Source organism: Elgaria multicarinata, chromosome 12, assembly GCF_023053635.1.
Source record: "Elgaria multicarinata webbii isolate HBS135686 ecotype San Diego chromosome 12, rElgMul1.1.pri, whole genome shotgun sequence".
NCBI classification, from domain to species: domain Eukaryota; kingdom Metazoa; phylum Chordata; class Lepidosauria; order Squamata; family Anguidae; genus Elgaria; species Elgaria multicarinata.
In genome coordinates, this window is record NC_086182.1 from 36671450 (window position 1) to 36682117 (window position 10668).

A 10668-nucleotide genomic window follows, 5' to 3' on the forward strand; every position below is an offset into this window, starting at 1 on the left:
GCACATTAGAACATGCTCCAGTTGGGATGAGACTTTCCCCGCCGCACCCTGAAGCCCTTCCAAGGTGGCCCAGGAACGAGCCAGCCCCCCCCCTCCTCCCGAGAGAAACAGAGTCGCTTGCATGCATTGCTGGGTTGCTCTTTTATTTCAGCAGAGAGAGTGTGCCTGGGCATGTGTCTTGTGCACAGTGCACAGAGATCGCTGGCAGCAATGGGCAGACAGGTGGAGTCCCAGAAAGGCACCCAGCCTCGCCCCAAACAACAGGCAGGCACTTGGGACTCCCCCCCCCCTTGAGGCTAGGCTGTGGGGCCCCGGGTTGTGCTGTAGGGCCCTGGGTTGTTTCTCATTCATGTCCTGGGGATGGCAGAGGACACGGAGATTCCAAGAGCAAGGAACACTGACGTGGTGGTGCTCGACTATTATGGATGTTATGCGGAGGGTAAGGGGCCTCCTTCGTTCCCAATCTTCTTGAGGGAGTCCAAGAAGTTGGTGAACCTGTCCGTCACGTCCTTCTCCAGGAGGCTCAGGTGGCCCTCTACGTTCTCAGCATGGGGCCCCAGGTTCTGCTTGAACTGCTCCACCGTCTGCGCCAGGAGCTGCTTGACGGTCTCCTCGTAGGACCCAGTGTACTGTTGGAACTCTTGGACCTGCTGGCTGATCTTCTCCTTCAGGCTGGTGATGTGGGGATCCATGGAGTCGGCCAGGCCAGCCGTGTTCTGCCGAACCCTCTCCTGCAGCTCCTGCAGCAGAGGGCTCAGGTTCACCTTCAGCTCCTCGGCTGCCTCCAAGAACTTGGCTTGCCGCTCCTGGATGACCTTCTTCATCTGGAAGGAGAGCCCCTCCAGCCGGCGGTTCAACTGGTCTTGCACGTCCTGGGTGTAGGGAGACAGGCTGGTGTGCAGCTCCTGCACCTTCTGGTCCACCATGGCCTTGAGCTCCTGGGTCAAAGGGTCCAGTTTCCCCTGGATCTCCTCCACCTTCTGGTTGAACAGCTGCTGCAGCTGCTCAGCATAGGGGGAAAGGCTGCCCGTCTTCTCCTGCAGCTGGGCCTGCAGCTCCTGGAACTTGGCCTCCGCCTGCTTGCTCAGCTCTGCCACGTTCTCGTTCACCTGGGCGTGTGCCTCCTGCATGCTCTGGATGACCGCGCTGATCTGCTGCTGGACCTCGGTGGCATGAGGGGACAGCTTAGCTCGGACCTCCTCAAAGTCCCGCTGGACTTGCTCCTTCAGCTGCTCAGAATACGCCCCCAGCTGGGCAGCGATATTGGTGGCAAAGGGAAGCAGCTTCGTCTGCACCTCGTCAGCATAGGAGCTGGCGGCCTGGAAGTGACCCTGGAAGAGGGTGCTGTGGGAACGAGAGGGGGGCGTGTGAACGACTCTTCGGCCTCAGCTCCACCGAGCAGGACATTGCACTAGGAAAGCGGTACATAAAAGGCAGGAGCCACACGGCTGCTATATAGCATGATTATTGACACATGCCATAGACCGCTTTCATACCGCTGTATCCTACTTGGTGTGGCTCCTGCCTTTTATATACCGCTTTCCTAGTGCAATATCCTGCTTGGTGTAGATGAGGCCTTTCCCTCCTCTCCCCAAACACTGCTAGGGCCTGCCGGAAGTCTCTCAGCAAAGCCAGGCTCTCATGGCGCCACCATTGACCCGACTCATTCACGGGGATTGACAGGGGGCAAGGCGGCATCGACTTCTACTGGGGGCCGTCCCGCGTTTTCTTACTGCTTTTCCTGCCTTAATGCAGAAAATGCATAAAGGAGAAACAGGCAGGACAGCTGCACAAGGCCGTCTGGGTGCCAAGCCCAGGACCCCTCCGCCTGGGAGGGCCCAGAAACTAGATGGCTGGCCAAGAGGAAGCAGTTCTGCTCTTGGGGATTCCTCTCTGGACCCACTCGCCATCCCACCAAAGCTTTGCCCGCATCACGTCCCTGCCCTTCTCCCCCCCCCCCCGTAACACACACACAGGTCTGCTTTGTTCTCGACGGGGCGGGGGGAGGTGCTCCTTTCTAGCCCACTGGGGAACAAACCCGCAGTGTCCTATTTTTACAGGTTGCACAATTCTGTGTCTGCTTATTTATTTATGTTTTTGTAGCCTGCTTTTCCATTTAAAAACAAATTTCCATAGAGCAATAAAAACAACTCCCCCCAAATTTGTTTAAAAAATCATAAACGCAGCAGCTGAAGGTCTAAAACGAAGAAGCAGACGAAGCTCACGCTTGTTAAAACGGCAGAATAAAACCATTCAGCAGCACAACAGACCTTCTGGTCAATCAGGCCTCCATGCCGGCATGGATTTGTCAAAAGGCCTTGAGAGGCTCCTGCTGGAGCTGAAAAGCCGGGTTTCCTGGCAAGCCACGGGGTGGGGGTGGGGGTGGGGGTGGGGGTGGGGGTGGGGGGGTGGCCAGGCCATCCCACCTATAGGCCACCAGCACTGCCCAAAAGATCCTTTTCACAAAGGAAAAGGCCCACGGAGAAGCACAGAAAGGCCCAAGGGCAGCGGGGTTTGGGGATGCGGCCAGGTGGGACAGCGTCCGGCTCGCGACTCCGCAGGCCCTGGAAGCAGCCACTCACCTGAGCTGCTGGCTGACCTCCGACTGCTGGAGCTGATCCATGGACTCCTTGGCGCTGCTGCCCAGCTGGGTGACGTAGGTCCAGAACGCGTTGGCCACCTGCTCTGTGCTGACCTGTTCCTGGGCCCCTGCGAGGGTTACAATGAAAGAGCTTGGCCATGCTGGGTGCAGCTCAGCCCCGCCACCAGCGCCCCGGCCTCATGCAGGATCAGGCTCTTGTTGGCTACGAGTCCTGGTGGCTCTAGGCTATCTCTAGGGTCAGAGGCAATGGGCCTGTGCACAGCAGCTGATGGGGAACATGGGTGGGAGGGTGTCCTTGCACCGATGTCCTCCTTGTGGGTTTCCAGTCGAAAGCTGGTTGGCCCCCATGTAATCAGAATGCTGGGCTAGAGGGACCCTCGGTCTGACCCAGCCTCAGGGCTCTTCTTAGGTCCTGTGTTTCTGGAGATCCACATCCCAATTCCCCTCCTCCCGTGATGTCCAGACCTACTGGGTCACACAGCCACGCAGCCCTGCCCTCCGCAATGAGCCCGCCGAGGCTGGGCCTGCCCTCTTGCTGCCCCAAACTCCTGCACAACAGCTGCCCCCCCTCCTCCCCCAGGCTGCCAGGCTAGACGGGATGCGGCCAGGCCCCGGGGACTGTGCCGGCTCAAGAGGCAAGCGGCGCTGACGGATGTGCCAAGCCCAGCCGTGCTCAGAGATCTGCCAGGGCTCCTCCCAGGTCTGAGCAGGAGAGCGCCAGCGTGGTCTCACCCCCGACTCCTAATTCTGCGTTTCTCCTGGCCAGTTCACTGAGGCCGTTCTTTCTTAGGCTGCTTCCGTGCGGGGGGGGGCTCCTAGCGCTGCCGTCAAAAGGCAATAACAAACACACACACACACACACACACACACACACACACACACACGTCCATCTTTCCCTCCTTAGCAGATATGTTGTGATAGCAGAAAAGTTGGAGGAAACGGTGGGAAAGCAGACGAGGTTTACACATGAAAGACGATGCCTCCCTGGGCCCCCAATAAAGTTCCAAGAACAAGGAGGGTGATTGCATGACAGAAGCCTCCTCTGGAAGCCCCCTTCGATCATGCTAGTGCCAATTTACACAACTGAGCTGCCTAGATCCAAGCAAAGCACATTTGTAAACAGCTGCACCTTTTCATCTATTTGTAAAGTGAGTTTGCTAAACCTGAGCTGTGAGTTAGCTCAGTTCAAGCTAACTCTTGTAAATCTTCAGGGCTGAGCTACGCAGGAACTCTATGGCCATTCTTAATTAACTTCTAACAAGTTCTTCCTCCAGCAAACTAAGCAGGAAATGGCTCAATTAGAATCCACAAGGAGAGAATCATGTTTAGGTTAACTGTTCAACTCATAATAAACGCAGGGTTGTACGCCGGGGGGGGGGGGAACATGCCCTGAATGAATACAAATATTAGGACGTCCGCCTGGGCTTGTGTTCCTCCTCCTGGCTCAGAGGGTCATTACCTGCCATGGCGGCCAAGAGACCGAGGATCAGGGCTGCTGTCTTCAGGGCCGTCATCGTCTGCCGCTGGATGCCTGCAGGAGTCCTTGAAGGAATGGCTCTGCGAAAGAGAGGAGCGGGAGGAAGAGGGTGAGACGGGCCCCAAGAAGACCTCTGCTCTCTGCTCTGACCTCCATCCCTGCTCTAGCACACACACACTCCCTGGGGGATGGGGGGTCCTCCCCCCACAGTGCTCCTCAGTGCTCCTTTGCACCCTTGAAATCGGGGGGGGGCATTTTAAGTGTTCGCTCCTTAGCCCAAACTCTGAACTATTGACAGAGAGGCAAGGGAGGGGCCAAGCAGCCTCCTCCTCCCCCCACCTCTAAAAAATCCCCCCCAAAGGAAAACTCCGATGAAATTTGGCTAGGTGTTGCTAATTCAGGTTGGTAAGGGGGGGGCGGCTGTGCCTCCCACTCTGCACGCCCTCCGCCAGCAACGCAGCAGCTGCCAATCTCCCTGGGTGCAAGGCCTCCCCTCCGCGCCACCGCCCTCTCCTTGCAGCCTGCTCACCTGCTCTGGGGCTTCTGGTGCTCTGCCTGCCCAGCCGGCCCATATATATATGCTCCTCCTCAGGGCCATTTCTTCCTGCTTCCACGCAGGCTGATGACACGTCCTCAAGGGCTTGGACTTTAGCAGGAGCACAACGTGGAGACCTGTGTGGCAACGGGGCTGCCGTCTTATCTGCGGGGTGAAGGGAGCTCTGAACAGCAGCGCTAGGAACAGAAGCAGCTGCCTGGCATGAGTCCGGCCCCGGTCCGGCCAGCCCAGTCTTGTCCACCCTGGCTGGCAGCAACAGCTCTCCGGTGGGGGTCTTTCCCAGCCTACCTAGAAAAGCGGGATTGCAGCTGAGACCTTCTAAAGCAGGGAGTGAGGGGGGCTACTGCTGGGCAATGGCCCCTCCACTTAGCATGTGGGGAGCCCCCCAACCTCACCCAGGAAGGCAAAGCAACACTTACAGAGAAGATGCAGAGGAATCCATGGGGACTTGCAACTGTGTGCATTAAAGAGGTCAGAAACAGACTGTGTTACCACAACATGCTAACCCATGATGGGTTGTTTGCTTGAACAACCCTCATTGGGTTAGTTTGTCATGTGAATCCAGACCAGTTTTGTCAGGTGGGTTGCTTTCCAGAGACAACCCACCCTGAAAGCCCATGGCCTGTTCTAGAGGTTGTTTTTTCTGTGTCATCCAAACCTGGGCATGCCAACCCATCACAAGTCAAGGGCTTTGGGCAGTGAGCCGCTGGCTGCACTCATGGCTATTTCCAGAGCTCCTTTCCCCTTGCCAGCAGCAGCCCTGGCTCCGGCCAAGATCCCCATCCCTGCTCAGATCACGATCCCAATAACAGGCGGGATTTTTTTTATTATTATGCTCAAAAACAGGGCCGGGATTTCCGCACACACATACACACACACACACACACACACACACACACACATTTTCTCAGCCCAATTTTATGTGTGCAAATTGTTTATTTATCCATTCATTTCAAAATTCAGTGATTTGCAATTGCATAGTTGCGCAACTGCGGGTATCCAAAATACAGGGGCTTTGCCTTGGCTTCTCCCTTGAGCACCAGACATACAAGGGTACAGTCAAGGGTAACTTGTAGCAAGGCTGTTAGCGGGGGGGGAGGGGGAATGGGTGTAGATTTGCCCCACCCAGCAAGGGTTTCCCCAGGGTTCGATGCGCTGCCCTGAACCTCGGAGGTGCCCTGATAGGAATCCCCACTTGCTAAGCTCAGCTCAGCTTCCAGGGTAACTCACCTTTTCCCAGGGGAAATTGCCTACACTTTTGAAAATGGAAGAGACCCACACACACACACACACAACTTAATCAAAGAGCAAGCACTGAATTCACAAAGGCTTCCTTGACCTCCTGCTAGTTTCGGTGCTTTCAGATGTGGCGCTCCAAGTGTGAGCAATTGGAAGGGACTGAAAGATGGCAGAAGGGGGGTGGGGTGGAAAAAGACACACACACCCCCAATAATGTTCCATGAACGAGGCAAGGTAAAGCTTCATCTGGGAGCTGCCTCCTTTTCATAGTGCACTTAGTACATTTCTAGGTACTTTGTAAATAACCTAATGTCACGTGCATCCCCAGCAAAGTAGGAAACACACCTTTGTACTTTTGCCAAACTAATCTAGCCATCATATAATAGGATTTGGGGATTTCTAGTCTCGGGATACATCTGTACACCACACGCTGCACCTGTGTGTTGCAGTGGTCTGAGTGTTGCGCTGGGATTTGGGGTACCTGGGTTGTGGGCCCTGGGTGCCTTTGGGACGGTCACTGACTCTCAGCCTCACCTCCCTCATTGGGTTGCTGTGAGGACAGAATAGAGAGGAGGCAGGATAGAAATGTAATAATAAACAATGAATAAATAATGTTATTCCAATCTACCACCAAAGCAATACGACAAGTGCCCAACCATCCACAGAAGCACAGGCAGGTGGAGGGGACGGGCTCCTTAGTCCCATGCACAGGCCAGGGAGGGGTGTTTCAGCAGGACCCAGCCTTCCTCCCCCATAGAGCGGCTGGCTCCTGCCATTTAATAATGGAAAAGCGATTCCTTTGCTTGATGTTAAGTGAACGAGATACAACAGTCTAGTAAGAAAGCTGGAGTGAAGAGTCTGCAATTACAAGCCAAGGGCTCTCTGAAATTCTCACAGCCAGATTACTCATACCCACCTCGCACGTTTTCATAATTAGTCAGTCCAGGTGTTTTGCACTGTAGAGTACCAGAATACTTTAAGAAAAGAAGAAGCCCAGTCAAGCTAGGTTCCCATCAAGCCTGCCTGCCTGAACACCAGAGTTCGCTGATATTCTCCAAACTCACAACATTTGCAGCTTGCTGTGTTGGTGCATTAGAAAACCAAGCAAATCCTAGTGCCACAGCAGACAAATAACATCTTCATTAGGAGCTAATGAAATGTCACCATGTCATGAGCAAACTTTCGAGTTCAGCAAAGCTCCTCAGGCTGCATGTTAAACAAAACCGGGGGGGGGGGGGTTATAAAAAAAACCAAGCATGATGGGAGCCCCAAAGTGTGCATTTGCAAGAGTCTTGAGATGCCACGGAGGGTTGGAAGCCAGGCTGCATGAGAGTTGTGGGTTCGAGGGAGCGTCATCTGGGGGCTGACTGAGCTGTGGGGGCGTCCGATGTCCAAGCTGTCTCTCGCCACCCTTGAAATATCCTACCCTGACCCAAGACAATGCTTGGTCAGGGACATTGTGGGGAACTGAAGAGGTGCCCTGGCATTGCTTGAAGTGCCGGGGGGGGGGGTAAGGCAGGCTCTGCCAGGGCAGAGGGTGGGCCCTGGCCGCTCCCTACGCATGGACGTGCTCGGCTCTGAGACACAAAGTAATAATACCTTGGACGGTGCTCAGAGCATGTGCAGTGTGCTTTCCCCTCCCCACTGAGTGAAAACAGCCAAAGCACACACAGCCCGGATTAAGAGGCCGGGCCTCCAAGCATCTTCCTTGGCTTACAAATAAACTAGCGTATTTGGTGCTCCCTGACCTGTCTCAGATGCATTATCTTGGGTTCACAGTCCAAGGCGATGCAGATTTCATGTGCAGGATGGAGGGGCAGAGCTCAGCCAGGGATGGCAACAGCCTGGAGGGTTCAAAGATGAGCACCTTTGCTCCGTAATGCTTCAGTAATGCAAGACACGAGATGGTTGAAGGTCATAGAATCATAGAAGAGTCGAGTTGGAAGGGGCCTATAAGTCCATCGAGTCCACACACACACACACACACACACACTGCTCAATGCAGGAATCCACCTCAAAGCATCCCTGACAGACGGTTGTCCGGCTGCCTCTTGAAGGCCTCTAGTGTGGGAGAGCCCACAACCTCCCTAGGTAACGGGTTCCATTGTCGTACTGCTCTAGCAGTCAGGAATTTTTCCTGATGTCCAGCCGGAATCTGGCTTCCTGTCACTTGAGCCCATTATTCCGTGTCCTGCACTCTGGGAGGATCGAGAAGAGATCCTGGCCCTCCTCTGTGTGGCAACCTTTCAAGTCCTTGAAGAGTGCTATCATGTCTCCCCCATATGATTGGGTGAGCCACCAGGGCAGCTTGCATGCTGACAGATTGACACAAGGGATTTGTTACTGTGCCAGCTTTGCCCCAGATCCTGTTTCTCGTGCCAACTGGCCCTTTCAGGGGGCTCTTTCAGCCACCATCAGTCCGCCAAGTCACACCCAGTGTTTCTGCAGCGAGATGGCCCAGGTAGGCTTCCCCAGCCTGTCCCTGCTGGCCACAAGTGGACCATTGTGGTCATTTTTCAGGTAGTCTTTCTGCTTGGAAACATGCCGTGCTCACACGAGCTGTGTCAGGGCAGGGGGCAGAATTTCTTTTGGCCGGAGGGCTAAATTCCATTTCAGAGGTTGCATCCCAGGGCCCCGCCACAATACCAGTAAGCAGAGTTTGGCTTAATGCTCTTAGTGCCAGTGATTAAGTCTTAGCGGAGTTCATTGAGAGTAGGGGAGAAACTGCCTCCAAGCCAGGAAACCAAGAGATTATCAGCCATTGGGCTTTCTGGGACATGGACACACACACACACATGCCTGATCTCTATTATTATTTCTCTTCTCAGTAGAAGGGGAGCAAAGGACCAAGGACTCTTAGGCCAGTTGGAGGCGTGTGCCAAGCCAGGGGATTGTGTCTCCGTCAGCTGTGTTGAATGGGATATGTGGTGAGGGGGGGGGGAAGTGTGTTACTGGGGGCAGGGATTAGGGCCAGCTAATGGTGACAGTGCAGCATGCAAGCTTCTGAGTGGCACAGAAATCTTCCTCAAGCGGGATAATCAGGAAGCATTCAAAGTGCAAGGGCCCAGTGCAGAATCCAGCCTGGGCAGAACATCTCTTCCCGGCTCAAGCAGAGCAGCCTGTATCTCGCGGTCACTGCGTGGCCTCCTTTGGCTAGCGAAGCAGTCGGCCTCCTCCCGGGCTGGGCCGTCTTGAGCGAGGGGACGGGGCGCTGTGCATGTGCTTTAGCCCAGGGCTCCCTAGGAAGAGGAGTTGCCAGGCAAGGAAAAGGCTGCCGGGGCTGGATGGAGAGCGGTGGGCTGCCTGCACCAGCAAAGCAGTCATCTTGGCCCTGCCTGGGGTTGGGTGGGGGGGTGGGCATTTCTCAACCTCCAGCACAAGCCTCCATTGAGCAAATACAGCGGCAGGATGGGAGCTGGGAGCAACGGATGCTCCCCCACCCTGCACCCCGCCAACTGCTCCCACCAGGTTCTCTGGTCGAACTTTGGACAAATAGCCCCAACAGTCAGGGGGAGGGGGAGGGAGGGGGATATAAATGAGAAGCTGCCCAGGAGGGTTCCAGACAACAGCAACTCCTGGGCAGCAGAGAGAGCAGGTGAGAGGGGGGGGCAGTTGCTAAAGCAAAGGGGAGGGGGCAGGAGCCAAAGCCTTGGGGAGGGGCCTGCCCATGTTTGCCCCCATGGGGCACAGCCAGCCCGCTCCCCCCCCCCCCAAAGCTGCTTGGAGCTCCTCTCCTCTTCCTGGCTGCTTTGGGCATGACGTCCCAATGCTGGTGGCAGGGTGGAGGGTGGGGGGATGCCGTGGGCCGGATAAAGCCATCTGCCCTTCAGTTAAGGACCCTGGTTTTGCCCAAAGTGCAGCCAGGGCTCCATCAGAACTGCCGGGGGCTTTCCCCCTCCTCACAACCAGCCACATCTCACCTGGGAAGAGAGAGGCAGAGCACCCGATTCCCACCCAAGCTTCAGACCTGGCACCTTTGCAGCTGGGGAGTGGGCATGGGTTTCCGAGCAAGGGGCAGGCCTGGTTTTGAACTGAGTCACATGCAGGAACAACGATGCGGCCCCCAGATGCTGCTGTCCATCCTCAGCCACGGCCCGCCTGCCCAGTCTGACAGGCAGAAGTTTCCTGGGTCTCAGGCGGGCAGGCAGAGGCCCCTCTCTGAGCCTGACCACCTTGGGAAGCCGGGGCCTGGACCAGGGACTGTGCTCCAGCCGCCGGCCAGCCAAGGGCTCCATGGGCAGCAGCTCCAGATGTGGGATGGACCCTCTCCAAGGGGGAACAGCGCTTGCCTTGGAGCGAGGCCCTTGTCCCAAGGACCTCTGGGCCTCCCAAGCCACAAGCGAATGGCACAGCAGTGCACCGGCAAGTCAGCCTGGGGCCATGAGCTCTCTGCCCATCCACGCCCCCAACCCACCCACCACTTGCCTGGCTTGCCTGAACCACGCAAATGCAGGACGTGGCAACTTCCCCCTGCTTGCTGAGACTCCCAGCTGGAGCGGAGAAAGAGCGGGGGGGGGATGGGGCAGGGGGGAGCTCATGTCCTTGTAGGGAACTGAGACTTGGGGGGGGGGCATTGTCAGAGCAGTTTTGACGCTGGAGTGCCAGACGGCCATCTCCTCCTGGGCAACGCAGCTGGTTCCCGGCACCTGCACGCGCAGGCCCTGGCACGAGGACGCCCCGCTCTGCTTGCACCCCCACAAGCCCCCTGGACAGGGCTGGGCTTCCTCCGGGTGGCCTCTTCAGCGGCCAACGACCTGCCTTTCCTTCCCAGCACCGGTCCAGCCAAGAGACACC

The 10668-nt window shown here is 56.3% G+C and overlaps 1 protein-coding gene across 1 annotated transcript; it reads right to left on the bottom strand.

Annotated features, from left to right (window-relative positions):
* Window positions 1-211: 211 nt before the first annotated feature.
* Window positions 212-4156, bottom strand: APOA4 (apolipoprotein A4). The gene is made up of 3 exons (XM_063139167.1): window positions 4062-4156; window positions 2583-2709; window positions 212-1344 (listed from the first exon to the last, which is right to left on the bottom strand). The coding sequence occupies exons 1-3, from the start codon at window positions 4114-4116 to the stop codon at window positions 429-431; spliced, it is 1098 nt and encodes a 365-aa protein (XP_062995237.1). The 5' UTR covers window positions 4117-4156; the 3' UTR covers window positions 212-428.
* Window positions 4157-10668: the final 6512 nt, after the last annotated feature.

Coding starts and splice junctions, on each gene's coding strand:
- APOA4 (XM_063139167.1), bottom strand. CDS start 4,116: ATGACGGCCCTGAAGACAGCAGCCCTGATCCTCGGTCTCTTGGCCGCC. Junction 2,710..4,061: donor TCTCTTGGCCGCCATGGCAG/GTAATGACCCTC, acceptor TAACCCTCGCAG/GGGCCCAGGAACAGGTCAGC. Junction 1,345..2,582: donor GAGGTCAGCCAGCAGCTCAG/GTGAGTGGCTGC, acceptor TCGTTCCCACAG/CACCCTCTTCCAGGGTCACT.